Source organism: Festucalex cinctus, chromosome 2 (genome assembly GCF_051991245.1).
Source record: "Festucalex cinctus isolate MCC-2025b chromosome 2, RoL_Fcin_1.0, whole genome shotgun sequence".
NCBI lineage: Eukaryota > Metazoa > Chordata > Actinopteri > Syngnathiformes > Syngnathidae > Festucalex > Festucalex cinctus.
In genome coordinates, this window is record NC_135412.1 from 19855442 (window position 1) to 19882742 (window position 27301).

Consider the following 27301-nt stretch of genomic DNA (forward strand, 5'->3'; position numbering starts at 1 on the left):
GCAAAGTGACATATTGAGATGAAGCTCTCTGTACTCTATACGTATATTGTAATTGAACTGATTAGATTTGTGTGTACCTAATATTGTGGCTGGTGAACATATTTACAGTAAGTGCTTTTTTGTGACTCTATGAAGCCTGTGTTTACGCCAAACAAAATACAAATTCAAGATTTAAAAAAAGAAAAAAAAATCACAGCTATTCTAAATTGTCGATGCAGTACATGGTTGTGTAACAGTACTGTAACCCATAGAAAGGACATGCATGGTGTCACCTCCAGGCTCCATTAAGAAGATGGCTCAAATCTATTTTTGCGGGACAGTGATGATTAACTGGCATTATGTCTTCTCAATGCTTTCTCTTTGATTTTGTTCTGGCAGGATGAACGTTCTCATCCACTGGCTCTCCGATTTCCTCTCCGGCTCGCCAGCACCCAGAATGAGGCAGTTTGGCGAGCCGCACCATCTGGGAACTTTTCCCACCTCGTCCTACAAGCAGCCACACAAACATTTTTCATCTATTGGCCCCCGAGCGCCACCGTTCTGTTCTTTTCAATGTCACATCGTATTATTCAGCCTCACTATCTGGTTCAACAGTGACTTCCTGTCCCCTGTCCACTGTTGCAGGCCAGCCTGGGGCTACAGTATGTTGGGAGATTGGCAGGGATTGAATTTGGATTAAATCCCTGGCAGATAACATTCTTCTTGTTTTTCCAACTTCCTCTGCCTCTCATTGTGTAGATTCAAGCACTTGCTGTGTTTCTCTCTTGTATTTTTTATTTTTTTTAAATCCCTCTCTGTCGCTCTCTTACTGTGGTTTTGTTGATTATGGTGTTAGTCTGGAGCTGAAGGGCTTGGCATCCAAATTAAACTATTTTTTCTCTCTCTCTCCTCTGGGTCTCCATGTATTAGTGCACCAACTTGTTTGCTCGAGCCTCTTTGGATGATCATATAAAGTCAATCCCCAAATTATTCATTCCCTGGCCAAATTATGTGTAATTTACCAGTTGAGTATGCCAGGAAATGACACGAGAAAGGGACAGTTTTGTGATAGTAATCCTCATTTTCATTGTTGTTTACATTTTAAATATTCATTTTGAGGAAAAATGCTATCTTGCATTCTACTCTGGTAATTTCTAGCATGAACTACTAGATCATTCTAAGGTAGCGTGGGCTCAATTCCTACTCAGTGATGGTTTGACGTGTGTTAATAGTCTGTCTGGACCTTGTGGTCAGTCCAGGCCAGGGTGTAGTCTGTCATTTCCCTAGAATCAGCTGGGATAAGATCCAGCTTCCCAAAAACACTGAACAAGATAAGCGGTGTGGCGAATCGATGTTTAGATCAATATGCCTTAATTTAATTGAGCTATATTTTGTAGTTGAATTTTGGCCCAAATATACAGTTAAAACACATGTTTTAGGAATACCACTGACAAACTTTCTCACTTTCTTATGTCAAACCCAGCTAAAAGAAGCAAGGCCATCAAATTTACAGCAATTTCATCATGGGCTTATTCATGCTTGCTTAATTTAATCATGCTTCTCTCAAAGGCCCAGCTAACAATTAAATCGCATAAAGGTAAGTATGTGTGGCGATTGTAATAATATTCTAAAAATCACATTCTGGTTTACCTTAGCTATAAGTTCATGCCTTGCAAACATGTGCAACTGCAACAATTTTGAGCAGTGTTGAATGATGCTATGTGACAAGAAGACTCCCTTTAAATGATGATGAAATTTGAAGAAAAAAAAAAAGAAAAACATTGCTATCCATGTCATCTGCTAGCCAAAGTTTAGCTGAAGTGTTTTTTGTTTGTTTGTTTGTTTGTTTTTTTGTTTTTGTTTTTCCAGACAAGGTGTGTGTCAGAATTGAAAATTTGGGTGACGGTGACAAATGATGTATTTACAAAAATAAAGAGGCAAAAGAGCAGTCCAGAGAAAAAGAATGAAAATACCACATTAAAGTCAACAGGCAGTGTTCAAAGCAACAGGGAATAAACTCATGACGAAGTGAGACGTAACGCAACAAGATTAACAGGACTCGTAACAGCAGCAAGAGCGAACAGACCGAAAGAAAGTGGTGAACTAAAAACAAGCAATCTGACGAGACAATGAGGCACACCTGGACAAGACACACATGGCAGGAGGGAGCTGATTGGTAGACGCTCAGGTCGGGACTGACGAGAACAGGTGGAAATGAAAGCCTGACGAATATGTCAATTTAACATGAGATTGAATTCTGAAGACAACTATGAAGCACATTTTACAGGTAGGACAGAATTATTCATCCGGCTTTTGAGCTTTCTTTCCTAACAAACACACAAAGCTGAACATATACGGCATCTGAGACGAAACGGACCACGCCGATCTCCTGCTAACTTATTACAGTCGGGCTGGCGATGACATATTAAACATCTGTTGGTTGGGATGTGGGTTCAACTGTACTGTCACACACTTGATGATGGATGGCACTGGAGAGGGAAGCCTGTCAGATTTGAAAATACCCAAAAGTGACAAGTGGCGGATTTAAGATCAGAGCGGAATCGCAGGGGAGATGGCAACGAGTGCTAATTCGCTTTGGTCTTTTTTTTCTTTTTTTTTTGTGAAGCAGCTCGCTTCTGCTTGAAAGCGCGGTGACTGAGCAGTTCCTTAGACGGTAATATACTGTTGGCAAAATACTGTACAATTATGCAGAATGGAAGCTGCGCCACATGCGCAAGACTGAGAACGAGAAATGTAACATGTGATTACTCTCCCCGGCAGAAAGCGTATAAATGTAAATGGTGCAAAAGCAGCTCTGGGGAGGCTTTATTCCAAAGTCGATCCAGCTTCTAAGGATCTGCAGGAGAACGTCTCTAATTTACAAGAAGGAATTACTTGCATTTACAGTACAACTTCATGAAAGCTTGCATTCATAGTCTTCTTCTGTTGTTTTCCTTTCAGCTTTTCACATTAGGGGTTGCAACAGCGTATCATTCTTAATCTTTGCCATAGTTTATTTAAGTCAGTTCTTTCAAACACACACCCACACAGAGATCTAATCTTGGCTGCCGTTCTGATGAGCTCATTTCTAATAGCCTACTATCCATCCTGGTGACTCCTAATGAAAACCTCAACATCTTCATTTCCACCACCTCCAGCTCCGCTTCCTGTCGTTTCTTCAGTGCTTGCGGTCTCGAATCCGTACATCATGGCTGGCCTCACCACTGTTTTATAAGCTTTCCCCTTCATCCGAGCAGAGAATCTTGTATCACATAACACCCATGACACTTACCTGCTTGGTTGAGTTTCTTCCCCGCCTTACCACACTCACCGTCGCTCCGGACTGATAATTTTATCAGCCAGTTTTAAATTTAGTCTCAGTTTTAGTCCAGTTTCAATCATTCTTGTTTTGTGTTGTTGTTTTTTTAAACATAGCCAGTCAAACTCATCCCATTTGTATTTAATCCATTTTAGTTGCCTATAAATCTAACATTTTAGTCTTTATTTTAGTCCAAGAAAATAACGTTTTTGGAAAGCATTAACCTGACGCAACCTCGATCTCGGGATCATGACAGCAGCGCATGTGGCACTGGCATTTGTGGAGAATGTGTGTGCGTGTATAAAATAATAATAATAATAATAATAATAATAATAATAATAATAATAATAATAATAACGGTGTAATAGCGAGCACTGACTTCCTGGTGCTTCATGACTGTTTGGATTTTGGATTCCCCACCTGCTTCCTCGCTGGCTCACTTTCTGATTGGCTGCACGTCACTGTCAACGGCTGCTCGGAGCGAAGTCGGGCCAAAAAACCCAATATGTTGGATATGCCCGATTTCAAGTCGGGGGTCCTTCCGAGCGCCGATATCGGGAGGCGTCGTGTGTGGTGACAACACACACGGCAGGATTATCCGTGAAGATTATCGCTTGCGTCTCGGCGCGTCCTGATACGATTGTCGGGAGGGGAAATTCGGGGCTAAAATCGGGCCAATTCTCCTGCCGTGTGAACCAGGCCTTAATGGCGCCATAAACGCTTACTCTCGGTCCAACCTCGCTTTCTGATAATGTCATCTTTCTCGCAACTGTTACTATAACAACCATGTTCTTGCCGCAAATCCATTGCCATGTGTGGTAAATCAGGTGAAAATTTGCTCCAAGCTGTCAGTTTTGTGGCCGTGTTTGCGCCGGTATGTCATTAGAGCAATATCCTTAGTGAATAGGTGGGTAACTGGGCGCAGACTGCGGGTGCAGTTGTGGTGCAATATTTCGCGCTATTACCGGACGCAGCGCATTCTTAGTGAATATACCCCATAATTTTATTCGTCTAGTTTTAGTCAACAAAAACTGTCAACATTTTTACTCTAGTTTTAGTCAAGACAATCATTTTACTTTTCCATCAACACAAATAATGCATCTGTAGTACTTCCTTCTTTGGCATGAAACCATTCTGTTCTTCACACTCCTGTTCTGAGTTTTGCTTCGACTACCCTTCCCTATAACTTCATTGTGTGGCCCATCAACTTGATCCCAGCACACTCTGCTTTCATTCCCGCTCAGGCATCTTCTCGCCTTCTAGAATTCTACTTAAAATCCTGGTCAAAAGCTCCACAGCAACATCTCCTAAATACTTCCATAACTCCACAGGTATGCCATCAGGACCAGCTGCCTTTCCATTTGTCAACATTTTTAGTGTCTTTCTAAATTATTCCTTACCTTTCATTGTTTTCTGTATTCTTTTTCTAGTCTTAATCCTATTTTTAAATGTTCTTCAAGGTCATGTGCAGAAGGCAGTTGGAATGTCACATTGAAGGGACAGCTTCAAAACTGATTTGTAGAGCTGTTTCTGACCACATGAAGGATTTGTTGGATTGACTGTATACCAACTAATTACAATGTTAACCAATACATTTGATTTTATTGCACTGCCAGTAATGAGCAAATAAGTCCATCCATCCATCCAGCAGTAGAGTAAATACGACAAGAATGTTAAAATAACTTGGGCTTTCACCCAGGTTGCTCTTACGGTAACTCCTAATTACAGTATATTAGCACTATGTCAACACTGAAGTCACATGCAGAAAAATAGGTGGTTGCACAGGCAGGCAGACTCAAACTGAGATTTATTGGCAAAAATGACAAATCTAGGAGCATAGGCGAAAAAGATTACGAGGAGCAACCACGCATACATGGTGACAATGAACAGACAAGACTGCAGAGAATCGAAGTATAAGAAGACCAATCACAGAGGAGAACGATTTGGAGGAGAAACAGGTGATACTCATAACAAGACAAGCCACAAGACACAGAGGGACATGAACATCATCTAACCAAAAGGGAAACGCATCCAACACGAATCCACAAACCTAAATGAGAAAAAGTCAAACCATTACATCACACAGATTCCACTCTGCCGAAATGGCAACCGTTGTTCAGTTGCAATGAGGCAAAAGGCAGTAAAAGAGCAATGACGTTGCTGATAAATCTAAAATATAATACGATCTCATAATAATAAAGGTATGCTGCCCAACAAGCCCGCCAAGACTCGATAATTGAAAGACACAAATGAAAAGATGTTGACATGAATTTAATGAAGGAAAACATTATGGTAGATATGAAAGTTTATCAAAGGTAGTGAAGGCAAATTACTAAATAAATGGTTAATTGTGGCTTCCCTGTATGGTGGTGTAAATAGTCATGGGCCAATTACTGGTTTGACGGCTTACCATCAAGGTTTAAATAACCGCTAATACTGACTGTCTCAGGTAATGAATTGTCCTGTTCCCTTTTTTTTTTATTTTTTTTTTTAGGGGACTTCAAAGAAGGGCACAATATGGTTGGCCACTTGCAGGGTTGAGTAATTTTTTTTTTTTTCTTCCCTCCTTCTTAGCGAGCAGAGAGGGAGGGGTGAGCAGTTACGAATGGGGAGAGGAGGGAGTTAGACAAAAGATGTGCAAATTGTGCTCTGTTGATTAATGTGTATTGTCTTTTTTATTTTTATTTATTTATTTATTTATTTATTTATTTATTTATTTATTTATTTATTTTAATGGTCCCAGCGGGTACTAGTTAGCCCCAAAGACAACATGAGTAGTCCACTGGACTGTTGTAAAAAATAGCTCACCAGTGAGGGAACACTGTGACTAACTAAGATTAAATAAAAGAGAACATTTATTCAAACTTAACATGGTACACATTTCTATATCAAATTTCTATATTTTGTTTAAAAATAAAATAGGTTGTGTTCAATGGGGGGATATTTCTTATTTACCCAAATATTAAAAAAATAAATAAATTAATTGAAAAGGTCATTTAAGAGCTGTAATTTTCATACTGTAAACCGCACTAATTTTGTTCAAGGTTATCATATAGTTAGAATCTGATATCAGCCCATACCGAGACATAAATGACTGAAAAGACCAAAGTTTAGCTCTATGATGCTCTACCAGTTTATGTGTATCTGTACATGTAGCTGAGAAGCATAAACATGAATTTAGTAGGACTTCATACATACTGTAATATATCTTTTTTTTTTCTTCTTTTTTTTTCTTTTTTTTCAATATCTAATTACATATCTAAAACTCTTGGCTTAGGCCTAATAGAAAATAATATTTTTTTTTCTATTAGAAAAAAGAATACACAATGATCTTCTTTGAAAATATGTCAACATAACCAATTGGAAAATATTAGCTTTGTCAGTGCAATCACATCCAAATTATTTCTGGATGTGTGTTGTCTTGAGCAGATTCCATGTTGTTGGAAATTGTTCAGTCTTAGCATGCTTAGCCTTTGCTGCGGTTTGATACGCAAATCCGGTGAGGTCACGTTGACGTCTAGATTTCGGGAAAATCCCCTCGCTGCGGAAAGATAACGAGTCCTTCGGCATCTGTGAGGCAAGCGAAGGCATTTGAGGGAATCTTGTCTGGTACCAACAGGTTATTTTCTAAGTGGACTGAAGCCAAGGTGGAGCCAGAATTTTGGGGATGACACACTCCCCACCGCCTCACCAGCCTGCAAACACAACATGCAACAACCATGATAACAGTTTTGGGTTTTGCATTATAGGTAGTTTGTATTTTCTTTAGACTTTGTTTTTTAAATTCAGTTTGAATTCATTTTTAAGCATGTTTGTTAATTTTTATTAGTTTTTATTCATTTGAACTGTCTTTGTTTTAGCTTAAGTTTGTTTAGTATTAGTTTTAGTCTCACAAAATAGATCAAGTCTTTCTTGCTTGCCAAATGAAAAAGTAACAAAGTAAAACAAGACAAACCAATCAAAATTATTGAATTTTTATTGGCCCAACATTACTAATTGCTGGAATTGCTTGATCAAAGAAAAAAATAAGCAAGTGCAGGTTTCTCTAACTGTTTCTCATAGCAGATTTAAAAAAAAGAAGAAAATCCCACCTGATATAGTTACTGTCCAGCCGCAGTACTTGAAGATTCTTAAACTGTCGAACCCAATGAGGGACCTCGCCCAGATGGTTGTCGTCCAACAGGAGCTCAACGAGCGAGCGGAAGGTTCCGACAAAAGAGCCCCGCACGATACCCTCATCCCGCAAGGCATTGTGGGACAGACCAAGCGACTGCAGGCCAGGCCGCAGGTGGCGAAAGACGTTAGCGGGGATGCGGCTGATGTTGTTTTGTTGGAGGTTCAGTTTGACGAGACGGTGAGGAAGAATCGTGGCCATTGATGTCAGCTGGTTGTGAGACATGTCCAAGGCTTCAAGTCTCCTGTGGAAAAAACAATCAAGCATTTGTTAATTACATACTGGGAGTAGACTGCACTTGGTTTAAGTCGTTCACTCACAGCCATTTTCACTGAAGCAAACCTCCATCGCTCCCGGCCGTTTTTCTGGATTTTGACTGATTTTGCAAGGCCCACAGAATATTGTGTTCTATTGCTATAAAAACATGGAACCTTCCAAAAGAAAGATTAGAGTCTCTACTTTCATCAGGGAAAAAAAAAGTATATTTGTATCTGTTTCCATTTTGCAGCCATTAGTAAGTTAGAAATTAATTTTCATCATTATTCACATTCCTGGTGAAAACATGTGACAAAAAGAGCTTGTTGCAACATGGCCTTGGCTGATCTTTTATACTCTGCTGCCACCTGCTGGCCGTTTTTTGTAATAACTTCCATTGTTTTAAGCCACCTATTCGTGTCAGAAGCTGCATCAAAGCTTTCTGTATGCTCTTGCATTTAAATAATGTGTAAATAAGTTTTTGAGAGTGAAGGACAACGTATTTAAAAAAAAAATGTGTTTACACGTTTTGGGGTTTGAATGAGTTAAGGAGCGGGGGGCCTCGTGGCAAACTAGGTGCAACAGTGCTATCTGCTACTGCATTTTCTGGTCACATACTGTAACACACACGACTCAGAAGCACAGGTTGAGGGAGCAGGAAGACGTAAAAAACACTTTATTTTCTAAAAAGCCCACACAAGGAAAGCCACTTGAGATTTTCCAAGATAGGAGCACAAGAAACCACATAAGTGAAGCCAGGGAACAAGCAAGAGTGAACCAACATTGGAACCTAAATGCACACAAGCTAATGACAGGAGACAGTTGGAGAAGACGCCCGGGGAAAGAAGCGGACGATTGGCCGACACAGGAGACGCAAAGCCGACGAGACGAGGTGGAGACGATAATGACACAACGAGCAGACAACACAAGACAGTGAGGAAAACCTAACACTAAATTCCAGGTACTCCGGTCCAAACCCAAAACATGGCGCCTAACACATGTACATTATCGTGAAAACACACAGCCTGTAAACTGATGAGAGAATCGTAGCAAGTGAAATTGTTTTGTCTCCGACTCTGAGCTCAAAGGCGCCTGGGGTGCATCGCCATTTTGTGTGTGTGTGTGTGCATTATTAGAAAAGTTAATTGTGGTCACACAAACCAGAATTCAGACTTGTTTTGGAAGAAACGTATGCTGCGGCTGAGTAAAAAAAGACTCATCCAGACAGTTCTCATGAACAAGTCCAGAGGTCAGGGTCTGGCATGGCATCTGGGTGTGTCAGTCAGCGCCTTTGGCAAAGGTAATGTTCACTACCATTAGTGGCAAAAGCACACCAAAATTGTGGAGCCGAACTTTTGCACACTTTCATGATTTCTACAAGACCATTCGGAAGTACTTTTAGGAAGAATTACTCAAACCTGCAATCGAGTGCTACTCAGAGAGAACAGTGAAGCATTTAATTACTGTCTCTCTTTACATGGTCGACTTTTAAAATGTCGCTGCCCCTATTTTAAAAGTAATGGATTTCTGGGACCTGGATTGGGTGGCAACCAGTTCAGGGCGCCTACTTCCCGAAGCCATCTGGGATAGGCTCCAGCACCTCTGCGACCCGTATGAGGAAAAGCGGCTAGAAAAAAGGATGGATGGATGGATGGATGGATGGATGGATGGATGGATGGATGGATGGATGGATGGACAGACGGACGGACGGATGACGGATAGATGAACGGATGGATGGGTGGACAGATGGATGGACAGACGACGGACGGACGGACAGATGGACGGACGGATGGACGGACGGACGGACGGGCGGATGGATGGATGGATGGATGGATGGATGGATGGATGAATGGATGGATGGATGGATGGATGGATGGATGGATGGATGGATGGACAGATGGACGGACGGATGACGGATAGATGAACGGATGGATGGGTGGACAGATGGATGGACAGACGACGGACGGACGGACAGACGGACGGACGGATGGACGGACGGACAGACGGCCGGGCGGATGGATGGATGGATGGATGGATGGATGAATGGATGGATGGATGGATGGATGGATGGATGGATGGATGGATGGATGGATGGATGGATGGATTTGTGGGATTTATTATCATGAATGTTAATAGCAATGTGCCACTCAATATTAAAGTTAATTTTTTTTAAAACAACGAAAACACAAAAATCAGGAGCCACCAACATTTTGGGGGCATGGCGAAAACAGAGCAGTGACCTTCTGAGGGATTTGCGGTTCAACGGTTATCCGACGCAAGTGCAACGTGCATTTCGCTAACTAGCTATGCCAGCTCCCCAAAAATGTCACAGTCAGCCTGCTAGCGTGGCCACTTTCAAGCATCTCATTGTCAGCCATGATCAGCAAAAAGACGGAAAACTAAAGAGGAGGAAACCATTTTTGTAAAACTTCCGAGCCAGTGTGCGGACCAGAGCTCCAGGCTGGCAAGTCCCTCACTGTGCAGCATAGAAAGGCCTGCGATAACCGGGTGGGATATATTCCAGCCATCAGACTTTGTAGATGTTTTCTCCAGCCACTAGGGGTCAGTAAGGGATTAGTTTTGGATTACTCGCTCATGTAGAATTTTGCTTGTTTATATTTGATTTATTTTTAGTTTTAGTGCGTTCTACAACCTTATAGTCGAAGGTTGGACTGATTATCAGCGCCTATCTTCAGCATTTTGACAAATATTGGCATCGGCCATTTTGAAAAATCATACAGCCAATAATATAGCCATTTAAAAAAAGAAGTGTTTGGGGGGGGGGGGGAATCAGGGAATTAATTATTTACATTTCCGAGATGCTTCTGACCCTGGGAACTCTTGGCACTTCTTTGAAATTAAAACTAAGATTTTTAATACTTCATATATTTTTTGAAAAAAAAAAAAAAAAAAAGATTTACTGTAGCAAACAATAGGGAACTATTTACTTAAGTTTTCATTTAACTTTTGAAGACATTCTACTGCCCCTAGAAGATTCCTGAACTTTTTGTTAGATTTGTAAAACAAAGATGTTTATTGATGTTTTATTTATTTATTTTTAACTCCAATATTTTACGAACCCGAAAGGATGTTCAATAAACATCCTTCCATCCATCCATCCATCTTCTTGACCGCTTATTCCTCACAAGGGTAACGGGGGGTGCTGGAGCCTATCTCAGCTGACTTTGGGAAGTAGGCGGGGTACACCCCCGACTGGTTGCCAGCCAATCGGAGGGCATGTTCAATAAACATATGCTTAAAAATGAAAAAACATCATAATAGTAATAATAATAATAATAATAATAATAATAATAATAATAATAATAATAATAATAATAATAATAATAATAATAATAATAATAATAGTAATAGTAAGAGCTAGAGTTTGTATTTTTAAACTGTTTATGCCAATATTTTCCCTTTTAGTGAATATGACTATAGGCTCCAAATATCAGTTCTCGGCCTCCTTGAGTACTACTACTAACAATCAGTACGGGTATCGGCCCTGAAAAAAAACATATTGGCGTCGCTCTAGTCATAGCTTATACTTGTATATGTTTGTACCTTTGTCAATGAATGCTAACTGACATTGTGGAGTGTGTTTCTTCAGGATTTTTATGTTTCCACGACTCAAACATGTGTTTGCATAAGCGGTACTAGATGATGAAGCACTTGTAGAAGCGGCTTTTGATTGACAGTTGGCAGTTTGGTGGGGCGTGACTTTCAGTGCATGCATTCGGTGGATTTTCACAATTTGAACACCTCATTATACATGTTTTTTTTTAAGACATTCAAATTTAGCAGAGTTGTCAACAACAAGATTCCCCTCTGTGGCGTGCTCTCCCACATTTTAAAAGTAATGGACTTCAGAATTCTTGGGATGTATTGTCATTAAAGTGAATAACAATATCCTGTTCAAAGCATCTAATGGCTGCAGCCGGTGTCATTGAATATGACGTATTTGTATCTTTTTGCAACTTTTCACAATATCCATGCTGCCTCTCAAATTGCTTGACTTTTGTCGTCTTTTTTTTTTTTTTTAACCACAGTTTTGCTTTTCCTTAGCTCTCCCAGAAGCTCCCACTGTGGTTCAGAAGAATCCCAGGGAGCAAAAAAAAAAAAACCCACAGGAATTAACTATATTTATGCACAACTCACAAACACATTGAGACGTGCAATTGCCCTCACTCGCACACGGCTGCTCATCTCCATACACATGGTCAGCGTTAGGCCTGAGAATCTGTGACCGTGTGTATAAGCAAAAGAAGGACATAAGAGCATAATTCATAATAACTGACACTGATGATGGGAATTTGAAAGGATCGACTGCAAGCTCTAATTTGTACCGGTATTTTATTGTGTGTGCGTGAGCGTGCGCGTGTGTACGAATGCGTCATAGCCTGATGATCTGTCAGTGAATGCTTCTTTGGATGGGAGTTTATCTGCCACAAGTTTAGACCGCGATCATCTTTACCATAAATCAAAAAATGCAGGCAGTATAATAATCACATTTCCAAGAGGCACCTGCCTACCCCCTTGTGACTGACAAGGGAACTGCAGTGTGTTTTATAGATTAGTGATTCCCAACCACTGTGCGATATCACAGGTTTTTCTGCTGTCAACTATTTGCCATGATGACTCATCAAAAGTTGCGAAACAATGGTTATGGATGGACGTGATTGGCTGGAAATACCGAAGACTGCTCCAGACATGTTGGGCCAGGCCGTCCTCACGGAGGAGGTTATGACTCAGGTCCAACGTTTTCAAATGACTGCAGCCCCTTAGTGCTTCCTCCGTCACCTCCTCAATCAGATTTTCATCCATTTCTAATGTCTGTTTCAAAGAAAAGCCAGAATTAATAGAAGAGAAAAAAAGTGCACATAGGAATAAAGGTACATTTCTTTCTCAATTAGTGGTCGTCAAGGATAGTTGAAGGTGAAGTTAAAAAAAATTCTTGACAATATGTTATATGCGGTCACACTATGACATTCTGATTCAATGTTGTGTTTGCAGCAGATGAATGAAGCTGCAAAATATGTCTGTTTTTATCTATATTAGGGGGCAGCCATTTTGCCACTTGCTGTCAACTGGAAAAAAATGTTAAAATGGTCACCGCCTGAGATGGATAAAAACATTATGCTACTTAATTAATATTCAACAAATGCAAAAATCTATCTATCTATCTATCTATCTATCTATCTATCTATCTATCTATCTATCTATCTATCTATCTATCTATCTATCTATCTATCTGTCTGTCTGTCTGTCTGTCTGTCTGTCTGTCTAACTATCCATCTATCATCCATCCGTCCATCTATCTATCTATCTATCTATCTATCTATCTATCTATCTATCTATCTATCTATCTATCTATCTATCTATCTATCTATCTATCTATCTATCTATCTATCTATCTATCTATCTATCTATCTATCTATCTGTCTGTCTGTCTGTCTGTCTGTCTGTCTAACTATCCATCTATCATCCATCCGTCCATCTATCTATCTATCTATCTATCTATCTATCTATCTATCTATCTATCTATCTATCTATCTATCTATCTATCTATCTATCTATCTATCTATCTATCTATCTATCTATCTATCTATCTATCTAGCTAGCTAGCTACCCTTATTTAAAAATAAAACTAAAGCTAATCCTAAAACTAATCAAACTAAAGTGAAGCATCTTCAAACAAAGAAAACATAATGAAATCCGCCACACCTGCTTTAAAACCGCATTAAAACTAACAGAATTTGAAAAACAAAAATCAAAATGTAATAATAATCCAAAACTATTAGAACTGTGGTGCTAATTGAACTTTATATGTAAATAAATAAATAAATGATAAAAAATAAAGGTTTGCACCTGCAGAGAGCGGGGAAGACCGCGGGGGAGAGAACGGAATCTGTTCTTCTCCAGTTTGAGGCGACGAAGCCCCTTGAACGGTTTGAACGCTTGAGGTGACACGCCACCCTCGTGCAGAACGTTCCCGTCCAGCTCCAGGCTCAAAAGGTTCGTCAACCCTAAAGGCCGGCACACCCATCATTACTATAATTGGCATATAGAGACGCTTGTTTAATGTACAGACGCAACGTTTACCTGCGAAACAATGAGGGGAGAGGCCACGTAGCTTGTTGTTGCTCACTCTCAGCTCTTCCAGAGCCGGCGGCAGCGCGGGGATCTCAGTGAGCTGGTTGCCATCTAAGTTCAGCTTCTTCAGAGAGGTCAAGTTCTAAAGAGCACACATCAAAAAAGAGCCGTCAAACGGCCAAAGAACAAAATAAATGCTTGTCATTTTCATCCTGACGATGGAATTACAGAGTTTGAGCGAAACGAACCAAGTGAAAGAACGCCAAATAAGTCTGCGCGAGTCTTCTGTATCATCTATCATGTTGTATTTTTGGTACAGCCTATCAATGTGGCATTGAGCGAAAGCCGGCCGTGGTTGATGCGTGTCATCTAAAAGCTGTGGACTGGATCCGTTGCAGTGTCCCTCGAGCCAATTCATCAGTCCTCTGTCATTACTGGGATGTGAGCGGGGGTGGCGGGGGGGGAATCTCTCCTAAACCTAAAAATAATTCCCGTTCCTCCACGTCATTGGCTGCAGCTGTTTTCCGACAAGTCGGCGCAGCCAATGGCGTCGGAGCGCTCTGGTGGCGGCGCGTAATGATTGGTCGCCGCTCGAGTGCGGTCAGGATCTTTGTGTGCGTTTGGCCTGTGGTCAAATTTGAGGTTGGAGCGCCGGTTATTCTTAGAAAGGATGAGTTAATGTGATTCCCAGCACTCGCTCGCAAATTATTGTAATCATCCGGGATTACGACTAGCCTTTGATTTTAATGAGATGCAAGGGCCTTTTTTGAATTTGACATCAATGGAAATACATTGAAAACTTTCTTATATGTAATAAGATGCCGCTCCTATGCTGAAGTAACTCCATCAGAATGCTGTGCATGCCGATGTTATCACAAAGCCGAGGTTGGCCTGCTTCGGAATCGACAGTTTCTCCCCCCGTTGGCTTTCAAAGGCTCCAATTTGACTGGAACTGCTCGGGCAAGACATCATGACTTCACATGATCTGTTCACTGTATGACGTTTTAGCCACAAGGTATATGGACAGTTGTTTTTTTTTGTGGGTGGGTGCACTATTTTGAGCAACTGGAAAGATGTGTAGGTACAAGGTTACTCACAGACAGCGAGTTTCGGCTGAATGAATCATCATCCAGTTGGTTTTTGCTCAGGTCCAGGGATTCCAACTTTGGCACGCCGGAGAAAACGTCTGGAGGAAGGACTCTGATGTTGTTCTCTGGGGAGACAAACATGCAGGATGATACAGTGTGATACAGAGGCAGTGACATTGTGCAGGCAAAAGTATTGGGACGCATGGCTACTATGGCTACGGAATAAAATAGAAACAATAGTGCCTGTCACTCCTTTGCTGCTAAACTGAAGAAGAAAAAAGAAAGAAAGAAAATGGGTGAACTCAATTTTTCAAAGTTAAATTACTGTTTTAGAACATTTATACAAAATAACATTTTGTCACTGTTGGGCAAGAACCCTGCCATGCCCACATTTGGTCAAGTCCCCCCCCCCCCCCCCCCCCCATGCAGTGATACTATTTGTCAGTCCCAACGTGGGTGTTTTTTTTGTTTTGTTTTTTTGTAGTTGTTGTTTGTTTGTTTATTTCACAAATGATTGACTATTATGACATATCAGAAATGGCTTGCTGTATTTGGCGATAAAATGTTTTTTTTTCAGTTTCTTGAAAGGTCTTAAAGGTACTGGAGATGCGAGGATTCCGCTCAACAAAAGCGACTTATGATGCCAGAGGTCACTGTTATTGGATATGATGTATAATTCTGTCTGTCTGTCTGTCTGTCTATTTATCTATCCATCAATCTATCATCCAACGTATGTGCGCAGGCCAGGGGGTGGAAGGGTGGGGGTGCATAACTTATTCATAAAACGAAAGAAAACCTAATGAAAGAAGGAGCATTGACACGTACGACAGGTCCAATGATGTATTGATAAATGAAAGTGACACACCTCCCACGTCCAGCTTAGTGGCCTCCAGGTTGCGGATGATTGGCAGGTGAGTCATGCCGACATCCCTGCAGCTGATTTCACTCTTGTCAGTCTGACACTGACCAACGGGAGACTCTGGTGAGATGCTCTGTGTTTCAATGCGACTGCCAGGAGCTTCAGTGGCCTCTTCTTCCCCCTCCTCCTCCTCTTCCTCATTCCCGTCTTCTTCCCCTTCCTCTTCTTCTTCCTGAGACAAGCAAGTCAGTAATGTGCGTAAGTAAACATTTCAAAAACCAACTAAATTTAATAAGTTTGAACCTCTTCCTCATCTTCTTCCTCCTCATCATCATCGTCCTCATCATCATCATCATCATCGTCGTCGTCGTCATCGTCGTCCTCTTCCTCCTCCTCCTCCTCCTCTTTCCCCTGCACTTTCTCTTGATCCATGAGCTGCCTCTTCTCAGCATGAAACTCCTTCAGTAGAGCCATTAAGTTGCTGCTCTCCTCTTCTCCTTTTTTGTTCATCCTCCATCCCGCCAGGGGTCGCCCTAAACCTGCCTAACAATAAAGCAGTGTTTCTCAACCATCACGTCCGGTCACAACGCAGGCCACCAAAAACTAAAAAGTACAAATGTGTCGTTCCAGATTTGGTCGACATTTTTTTGTCCCGCACGTGAAATTTCAAATGGTTATTGCACCAAAACCGAAACATGCGTTTGTTGTGTAAACTACAGTCGTCCAAAAGTGATTCTTATATTGAAAACATCAAATTGAGCAGCCCATTTCATGGGCTCCCCACCCCACATTTCTTGCCCATGACCAATATACATATCAAACACAACACACGGAATTATTTATTTATTTTAACTTTTTGGGGGACGGATATATGACTTCCTTGTAATTGCCACAATTTTTCATCAGTGCTACTGCAGGGGACATAGGACCACACACTTCCACCAGATCAAATGTATGACAAAATGCCACTTTAAATAAGGACAAAATACATGCATACGTCCAAAATACATACGCGCTATTATCTTTATTTTTAGATCACACATTTTTTTTAATGTGTGTATAAAAGATCTGCTATTCAACGACATAGTGTTTGAAACAATTAGCAAACAACAATATATTAATAGTATATAAAAATAATAGTGTTTTTGTATTTTTTTCCCCAGTGCAAAGGGCACTCTTGCAGAAATTACCAATCAAGGTTGGCACAAGATTCCTGAACAGCAATCCAACATAAATTGCAATAATCCATTTTGGGCATTTTCTTTCCTGAAAAATTGAGTCACTCAAAACTCGAATATTATTGAGGTATAGGCTATTATGTTTGTCCAAATCCGCAAAAATGATTAAATAAATAAATAAATAAATAATACGCCTAATTACGTTGTGAACTCAGTGTCAGCCACTGGTGTAAGCGCAACTAAGACATGTCTGCCATCTAGTGGTAAATGAGGATATTACAAATTAAGTAGTTAAGTGCATAATTCACTTGCGTATTTGCATGTTTGGATTTTCTTTTTTCCTAATATATATATATATATATATATATATATATATATATATATATATATATATATATATATATATATATATATATATATATATATATATTGGATTTTGATTATTTTTCCAGGATTTTGTTCACTATTTTTTGCACCATTCCATTAATTTTTATGGAAAACATATATTGTGGGGTTGGGAGATATTGTGTTGATGGCATTTTTATAAGAATTAATTGGGTGTGTTTAAAAAAATAAAATAAAATTAATAATAATAATAATAATAATAATAATAATAATAATAATAATAATAATAATAATAATAATAATAATAATAATAATAATAATAATAACAGTGTTTTTAATTCATATTTTAATATTCAGATTTTGAGGGGATTTATTTATTTATTCATTTATTTAATTAGGCTTTTTGCCTTTTACTGATTTAATTCACTTCAATTCAATTCAATTTATTTCATTCCTTAAAAATAAGAGAACTGAAAAGGGGCAGAAAGAAGTAAAACAACAATGACAAAAAATAATTAATCAAGGGACCATTCCTTCTGTCCCTGATTTATGTAGCTTCACTAACCAACAACCTGAGGACAATTCATATGGCCCGCTGGCCCGCGATAAAAATGTTTGACACTACACACGAAGGTAATAAATATTACAAACCGACATTTCTACACACAGAGCAGGCAGAAAAGTGAGTATCATGTCTTACTATTCTATATGCAAAGGAGTCGACTGTGGCAGCATGTTTCCTCTTCCACCAGGCGTCTCTCTTTTGTCTGTCAGCCTTCAGGTTTTGGGGGTCCTGGTGCTGCTCTTCTGTCTGCATCAGGACATTATCGTCTCCTCTTTCGTCACCTTTGAAAAATAGAAACATTATTTTTTTTCTTCCTTATTAGAATAGTATGAGCTTGATCCAGAACTTACCTGCAAGAAAAGACACTCCAGAATCTGGTAACTTCATCGTGGTACGAATCCCAGTTTCTGGGGTGGCTTTTTTTTCCAGTTGAAGTGACTGGGGTTCCAGTCCGACAGCTTTGTCACATGACATGCCTTGTCCGGATAAAAATGTGCCACTCAGACAAATGAACACTACCCATGACCGTGGCATTATAGAATATTCCTTCTGTATTCCACTTGTTTCAGTTGGAGGAGGACGTCAGTTGAAGTTAAAAAAAAATAAAAAATAAAAAATAAAATTACATTAAAAAAAAAAAAAAAGAAGATCAGCCAAGGACTTTTGAAAATAAAATTAGATTTCTTTTGTTCCTTTGTTTTCCAACGTGTGAGACGATTAACGTTGCAGTGGGAAGAAAAATAAAGTTTCCCCGCAATGGTTCACTCTACTGCAGCCTTGCCACCTCAGTGACTGCTGCATGTACAAGGTTACAAGATGGGAAGGAGTAATGTTGTAGGTGGAGAGGTAAAAAAAAATCTCACATTGTTAATAGAGGCCCATGTTCGACCAAGCATGAGATACACAGACCCGCCCGTCTCCTCCTCGTCTCCTCTCTTACTTCTTCTTCCAACCTCCTGTCTGCCTCACATTTTTAGACGTTTGACACAGAGGTAAACATGGCACATATATATTAATTCGGATGGGACTTATTTATCCATTACATCATTTGGTTTTACACCTAGAACAGCAATGTTGTTTTTCCTTCTGAATATTGACATTCTAGGTGTGCAGTGTGCTTGTTTTGGGTCTTTTCCCAGAAGAGGTGGATTTTTTTCTTCTTTTTTTGGCTGTGGGTTCAAGCCAAAGTCAACCTTGTTTGGCTAAGTTCCACTAGCATCTATGTATGAAAACAAACACCACTATGCAGAAATGAACGATGACACCGACCATCTTCATGTTCCCTGTAGATATACTTCATGTGCTGCCTCAACTCATCACACCAGGAAGGCGCCGCCAGCTGGGTACATTCATTGTGGGTTGACATCTGCCCACAGGAACACTGCAGTTACCAGCAATTCCACACACTCCACCATATATGTCAAAATGTGGGGCCATATAGCAAGGTCACACACAGATTGGAACATTTGTTGGGAACATGTATGGGGTCTTGTGCTGCAGACAAATGGAGGAGCACCAAAAGGGGAAGAAAAGTGGTGACAAAGGTTGTTTCAATTTTTGATATTGGAAGCAGTCCGCCCCACTGGTCAAATGGCAAGCCCATCACACAGTTCCCTGAAAATGCACTAAGACAAAAAAAAAAAAAAAAAAAAAAAACTCAGACATCTGGATGGTTGGGCAGAGTTGGGCAATACTGCTGTATTATACATAGCCCAGGAATTAGATCATTCCCTTTGAATTAGTTACTTATACAATCAAATTATCAATCAAATCATGGACCTTTAACATCAGTAGCAATTTTTAATATTTTACATTTGTCTGCAGACTTGCAGCAATATCTAAATAATCACATTTACTAAAAAAAAAAAAAAAAAAAAAAAAAAACTCAGAAATTTTAACAAAATATTTTTTTTTTTTAATTAAATGTGGTCTTAAGTTGGTTGAATTGTTTTCCCTTAACTACAATAACATTGATCCAGACACCTGAGCCGCAAACAAACTGTCAAATTCACTTGGGTCAAGAATAAATCAAAAGAGCTTGGATTAATCAGGTTTATTTCAGGACACCAGCAGTAACATTTTGTCAAGCATTGGCATAGTAATGAACCAAACTCATCACGTGTTCCATCCTTAAACCTCAAATTGCCTTACATAAAATGAACCGGTGTGACATGTTAAACACCCGGAATGTGCAGGAGAAATGAGGGTTGGAATGCATCAGTCTCATCTTCAGTTCACATTTCATCAACCTGGACTTTGGACTGGTTGACATTTGTATTTATTTATTTTAAACTGAACTATTAAGTCAAAAACAGCATTGAGCAAAGCAATGTTTGGCATGTACAGTAGTAGAATGTGAAGAGGTAACAAGAGTTTACTGGGCCATCATATTGCGTCTTCCTTGTAAATTTTCATTTGCAATCAGTAACAAGCTCAAGAAAAATTCATGATAAGAGTTAAACACCCACGAGACTGCCAGACAATTTTGGGAAGAAGATGAACAAGCATGATAAGACCCAGCTGAATGCGGCGCCGTCTCTTCAGTTGGCCAATTCATGGCGCACAGCGCTGGCGATGTGCTTGGCACTGATGCCGTGGTGGTCCAAAAGCTCCTGGGGCTTCCCGCTGCGAGGGACGCTGGTGACTGCCAGCTGGGTCACCACGATGCCTGGCTTGTGGGCCACCGCTGACAACACCGCCTCTCCAAGACCACCTGTGCAAGAGGAGGAAGAAAAGAAGAGGGGAGGAAAGAAGAAGAAATAAAAAAATAAAAAAAAAAAAAAATAAAAAAAAAAGGACTGACCGTCAAAGATCCAAATAAATGTGCAGACAATCGAAGACAAAACAACACAACCCACCCTCCTTGTAGTGGTCCTCCACTGTGATGATGCGACCTCCTGTGGCTTGTGCACTGGCCAAAATGGTCTCGCCATCCAAAGGCTTGATTGTAAATGGGTCAATCACACGAATGTTTTTGCCTAAAACAAGGATAAATTAACCCCAACTTCATCAACAAAAAGCAACACATTTTTCAATGGATTTAAAAAAAAAAAAAAAAAAAAAAAAAACCTCATTAACAATAACGGACTGAATCAGTATGCATTTTCATCAGCAAATGAAAACGATATGAAAATGTTTTTCACTTAAAAACCAGACATTTGTAGTTCATTAACAAAAACGAGATTAAAATAAGATTTTGTAAAATCGTGTCTGCTAATCTGTCACTACGACACCACTTTTCTAACGAGTGCAACATGCAAACATGAGACAGGAGGTGGGATCACGGTGAACGGTTATAGTTTATAAAAAATAAAAATAAATTAATAGCTCATAGCATGGAGCCATTATAGCCACTTGACATGCTGTAATTGTGAATTTTTTTTTTTTTATCAAAAAGTTGAGAACATTTTATGTGAAATAGTTTTATCTAAACTCTTCAACATTATCTGCCAACATCAAAAAATAAAAAATAAATAAAAAACACACTGACCAAAACTTTGACAGTTTTTGTTGTACTAAAAATGCTAGATTTATAGTCAACTAAAAATGTAGTAAATAAAAAAAAAAAATGGGATGAGGTTGAACCAACAATGTTAAAAACTAATAAGCGTGATTGAAACTAGTTAAAACTGACATTTTAAAATTACCAATAAAATTAACCCAGGGATATCCTGCAAACGCATTTCTACATAGCACCAATAGGGGGCAGTACAGGTTTACCTTCACTTTGCAGCATGTCAGCAGCAATCAGAGCCTCATGCAAAGTGACGCCAGCGCCAATCACAGTCGCAACATCGCTGTCAGACTTGCGCACAACCTGGCGAGTTTACTTTTATTAAACAAGGTTCTACATGTGCGCGTTTCACCACATACAGATGAACTACTCACCTTGGCTACACCAATCTCAAAAACCTCCTCGGCAGAGTAGAGTACAGCAGTATCGGGTCTGCTGGTCCGGATGAAACACATACCCTGAGGAAATAAACAAAAGTTTGACACTGCGCCATGCTGAAGGAAATAAATAACAAAATAAAATATGAGCAACCTCTGTGTTAGCTGCAAGCTCCACAGCTCTCTCGGTGGCCACTGCATCACTGGGGTAAAACACCGTACAAGTGGGGATGGCGCGGAACATGGCCAGGTCCTCTAGCGCCATCTGAGAAGGACCGTCCTCGCCTAGAACGATACCAGCTCATTGTTCAGCGCTCAGCAAGTCGTCAAAAACCTGCAGATGGAGTCATTTGGAAAAACCTCACCAATAGAGACGCCACAGTGGGACCCGACCAAGTTGATGTTGGACTGAGAGATGGCTGCCATCCGGATTTGGTCATAGGCTCTGGAGAAGAAGGCAGCAAACGTGCTGACAAATGCCACATTGCGGTCTCGAGCGGCGCAGCCAATGGCTACTCCCACCTAGAACAGCAGCAGCAGATAGTCAAATAACAATCCTAGAACTAACAAAAAATAAACCTACTAAAACTAATAAGTCTACTATGCGGGTCCACATTAGAAGAGGATTATCTGACTGCAATAAATGCCAAAAGATTAAACCAATTTGGATTAGGTTAAAAGGAAATAAATTCAACCAGTGACTGAAGGGAAAAGCTATCGCACCAAAAGTTATTTCAAAATTGAACATTCGAAAATAAGAAATATAGCATCATTCAGCGTTGACTTGAGAGAACTTCAATCTCACTTACCATGTTCTGCTCAGCAATGAAACATTCGATAAAGCGATCCGGGAAAACTTTCTGGAAGGTTATGGAGAATGTGGAGTTTTTGGTGTCCCCATCAAGGGCTACCACTCTGTTGCTTGAACGGCCCAGCTTGGCCAGCGCAGAACCGTACGCACGCCTCGTCGCCACCTGCAAAAGGGCGGCGAACAAACAAAAATTTAAAAGACTGTTTAGCGATGTAAACATTTGAACAAAGCAGCCTCCAAAACACAAACGCTATCCTCCTACTACTGTTGAGGTCACCCATTACAAAACGTCAAGCATACCAATCAAGTTTGAACAAGTGCAAATGCATGTAAAACTGTACCTTATCACCCTTTTTATATGTTGGCAGTTCGGAGAGGGAGATCACACTTTTGTCTGCAGGTGCTACGTCATCGCTCGGCAACTCTGGTGACAAGGTCTTGTTGGGGTTTTGGATTTCTCCCTGTAGGGTATTCAAGAGACCACCCACCAGGTCCTTCGGGATGGGCTTTCCATGCCAGTTTAATTCATCCTCAATGCCTTACAAAGAAGAAGAAAAGTTAATTCAAAGTGGAAAGAAAACTATTGAATGGGCACTACAGTACAGTACATGGGGTGCCCCCACCCACACTTACCTTTGAGGCCTTTCCCCTTGTACGTCTGGGCAACGATGCATGTGGGCCTGTCACGAGTTTGCTGTGCTTTTGAGAACGCTTGACACAGCGCTTCCACATCATGCCCATCAACAACAATTGCATGCCAGCTACAAAAATTTAAAAAAATAAATAACCTTAAGCAGTATTCAAACACCATACTTTACAGTTGTGTCAGCAGCATATAAAAGGATCCCCCCCCCCCCAGCCCCACCCTAAGATAAGCATCAGCCAAAGTAAACAGTGTATTGAATCAAATGCAGGTCAATTTCATTTGAGTACAATGTTCACTTGATTATTGCTAGTGTTACGTTCCAAAAATGTACCCACGGTAATGGAAATCTACGTTAATAATAATAATAATAAAATAAATAATAAAATAAATAAATAAATATATATATATATATATATATATATATATATATATATATATATATATATATATATATATATATATATATATATATATATATATATATATATATATATATATATATATATATCCATCCATCCATCCATTTTCTTGACCGCTTATTCCTCACAAGGGTCGCGGGGGCTGCTGGCGCCTATCTCAGCTGGCTCTGGGCAGTAGGCGGGGGACACCCTGGACTGGTTGCCAACCAATCGCAGGGCATATATATATATATATATATATATATATATATATATATATATATATATATATATATATATATATATATATAATTTTTTTTGTTGTGGTTTTTTTTGTTCCACAGATGTGTTCCTTTTAAATATTGTGAACATGACGACCATATTGTGGCAGTCTTAATCTCATGATATCGCCCTTATCGTTACATCCCTAATAGAAACCACACATAACTTAAGTCTTCACTAACCCAAAGGCCTCGCAGCGCTTTTTATAGACATCCATTTGATGCTGGAGAGGCGCAGGATCGCTCTGACCGAGCCGATTGACATCCATGATAGCCACCAGGTGGGCCAGCTTGTAGTGGGCGGCAAAGGCCATGGCTTCCCACACGGAACCCTCGGAACACTCGCCATCTCCCATCAAGCAGTACACTCGGTAACTTCAAAACAAAAAAACAAAAAAAAAAAAAAAAAAAAAAAAAAAAAAAAAAAGTGAAAAAAATAATTAGCACAACACAAATATTGTTAAATTGCCAAACAAGAAAACCAATTGCAATTCGTGGATCATTAAATATTTGTATAATTAACACATCTATGGAATTGAGCTTCTTCTAGATCAAACTGTGACAAACTATTTTTGTAATTGACTTACTGAAAATGATCCCTGCAAAACAATACTCTCCAAAAAGAAGTAGTAAATATATTCACCTGGCCTTGTCAAAATACTGTGCCGTGTATGCCATCCCACAGGCAGCACTCAGACCCTGACCAAGAGATCCAGTCGCCACATCAACAAAGGGCAGTTTCTAGTGAATAGAAAAGAATACACATCAAAGTTAGTCAAAAGTCAAACGCCGTACAGCATGAGGAGCTTGGAGCCATCATCGTACCGGTGTTGGGTGGCCCTCCAGGTCGCTGTCAATCTTGCGCAGTTTGAGCAGCTCCGCGTCCTCCACAAAACCCGCCTCGGCCCAGGCAGCATACAGGATGGGCGCAGCATGACCCTTGTGGGGAAAAAAAATTAATAAAACATGAGAAGTCGTACATGCTACATGTAATGCTGAGCTACAAACATGTACACGTCAATAAGTACCTTTGACAGCACAAAGCGGTCATTGGCCCGGTGGCCAGGGTCATCAGCTTTGTAGCGCATCGCGTGGAAGAAGAGCACGGACATAATCTCTGCTGCACTGCAGCACGATGTGGGGTGGCTGCGGAAGAACATGAGATGCGATAATCTCAATACGCTCAGTTCATTCAAAACTTAAGCAGTGCTTCATGTTACAAAAATGGATGCTTTTGTAAGGGTAACTGTTTAAAAAAGAAAAAAAAAAACTGTTATAGTCTGAACATGTTAGAGTACAATATAAAAAAAAAATTCAGGGGACACTACAAAGTCTTGATTTTAGCTTTACTCCCCCCAAATAATGTTTGATATTTTGTGAGCCCACCAAGCCAATGCATTGTTAAATTGTCAGTTTCCACATCAAACCAAAAAAATTAATTAACAAAAATGAAGACATGCAAACTTGAGAAACCGTTAGATGCTGAAATGGTGGTCAGAGTATTGTAATCATTTTTTGAAATGGTCTGTACTCAACAGCTTCCCCATGTGGCTTGCATTTCAACCAAACTTGCAGTTGCAACATGCCAAATTAGCAGCATACACAGTACTTTTCCCACACAATTCCATTTACCCACTGTGCTTTTGCCAAGCGGTGACCTGGTGAGAAATAAAAAGGCATGAACTGTATTACAAAGTTGATGATGAGATATGCGTCTTCACGAGTGCACACCTCTTAAAACTGGTATGTGATACTAAGCTCGCACATTAGGGATGAGATTGTCTACACTAAGCAAACAAGTGGCAGAATTCGACAGTATTAGCCAATGTTTGACAAGGAAATACTGTATTGCCTACAAAACCTGTTTGAGGTAACTTCCGTGAAGGAAGTGTTGCACACAAGAGAAAATAATTAATGGCACTTGGCCCACTTGCACAATCCAACAAATTTCTGCCTTTGCAACAATGCAGATCTGCCTGAGTGCAAAGTACAAAACGCCTCCATATTCTCAAAAAAATACCACTGTACGTATATGCATGGATGAATTCATTTTACAGCTGTTGCTAATGTGGCAGATTTGATCTTTGTTGCGTATCCGGGTCCTGCGCAACCAACTTCCACATTCGACAAAACGGATCAAGCACTGCCTTGCGATTCAGATTACTAGATTTCTACAGATGGGAGACTAGGACAAGGTAATAGACTGCATCGGTAGTGCAGCAAGGGTACAGTTTCAAATACATCTCATGGCCTAGGGCAGCTGTCACAAGAAAGTGGCACAAACCTACTCAAAAACAGTGGTTGGCTAATAAAAGAAATACCGACAAAATTGACTCAATTGAAAGACGACTTTATTATCACTCCCTTATTGTGACCTTAAGTGGGAGGCTGTGGATTTTTTTTTTATTTTTTTTTTTTAAGCAAAACGTAGAAACATATGGTCTAGTTGTTTACACTGTCTGAAAATTCTTAGCACAACTCGAATTTCAATCAATCGAATATGCGCGTTATCGCAGCATGCACAGGAAGGCAAAAAAATTAGACCACCAATCCGGTTTAGCGGGGTTGGTCACGTGACATTTAACACGAAGCTGATTGATTCAGGATCTTCATCAGGACTGACCCACGGAAGTGAAATTTAGCGACGCAGCTGGCAACAATGCTTCTGTCAGTCTGTATCATGTTATTTGTCAGTTGATACAAATGTGCCTTGTTTGTTTGTGTATAATTGCTCAATAATAATAATTAAAAAAAAAGCTGGCTTGCAACACGTAGTATCAGGTGATCCTTGTTTGTAAAGAAAAAAAAATTCGTAAAAAGAAAACTGTTGGACTGGAGTTCATTTATTATTACGTCGTCGTCCCAGTCGTAAGCCTCTTCAGCCACTAACACGACTCGCACTTGCGTCACAGTGAACGCATTGTATTAATGACCGTACTTTTTTTCTTTATACAACATCAAATGGAACTGTAGCACGTGTTACAAGGCCCACCGATGGCCTCGTGACCGGTTCGCGTGACTCAGGGGTCCGCGTTCAACTCGCCCGTCGCATTTAAGCGGTTCAAGAACAAAGCCTGTTTGAAAAGTTTACCCAGAGTTGGAGGCGCATGTTGCTTTGATGGAGTGAATTCGCAGCTTGTTGGCGACGTCCTTCAGCGCCTGCACAGTTTTTTGGTCGGGCATGGCTGTAGTTGCTGGGGTTTGCCTTCCTTTGGAGCTTCGCAGTCGCCGAAGAAATGCGTCACCGAGTTCTGATTTTATCTACGCGCTGGTTCCGTGCTAACTCACGCCGACGCCTGTTCCGCAGGAGGAGGAGGACTGGGTCGTCGGTAGGGAGGGCATTTAAGTACACTCAAGCCCCGCCCACCGAATGTCAATCACAAAGCGGAAGTAATCTCTGTGAAGCTTGAAGATACCGG

At 40.2% G+C, this 27301-nt stretch overlaps 3 protein-coding genes across 3 annotated transcripts in view; 1 reads left to right on the forward strand and 2 right to left on the reverse strand.

Annotated features, from left to right (window-relative positions):
* LOC144014067 (uncharacterized) overlaps positions 1–27301 on the forward strand; it is a 491860-nt gene that overhangs the window by 108132 nt on the left and 356427 nt on the right. The gene's annotated exons all lie outside the window — the stretch shown is intronic.
* On the reverse strand, positions 6816–18116 carry LOC144015056 (extracellular matrix protein 2). The gene is made up of 9 exons (XM_077515373.1): positions 17991–18116; positions 16071–16310; positions 15774–15999; positions 14918–15033; positions 13830–13962; positions 13596–13753; positions 12421–12560; positions 7390–7716; positions 6816–6993 (listed from the first exon to the last, which is right to left on the reverse strand). Exons 1-9 carry the CDS (start codon positions 18105–18107, stop codon positions 6816–6818), a joined length of 1635 nt encoding a protein of 544 aa, XP_077371499.1. The 5' UTR covers positions 18108–18116.
* On the reverse strand, positions 19894–27229 carry tktb (transketolase b). The gene is made up of 14 exons (XM_077513544.1): positions 26974–27229; positions 24911–25028; positions 24708–24821; positions 24526–24623; positions 24066–24257; positions 23191–23318; positions 22899–23095; positions 22556–22720; positions 22112–22268; positions 21901–22031; positions 21744–21827; positions 21576–21672; positions 20714–20833; positions 19894–20568 (listed from the first exon to the last, which is right to left on the reverse strand). The coding sequence occupies exons 1-14, from the start codon at positions 27063–27065 to the stop codon at positions 20396–20398; spliced, it is 1866 nt and encodes a 621-aa protein (XP_077369670.1). The 5' UTR covers positions 27066–27229; the 3' UTR covers positions 19894–20395.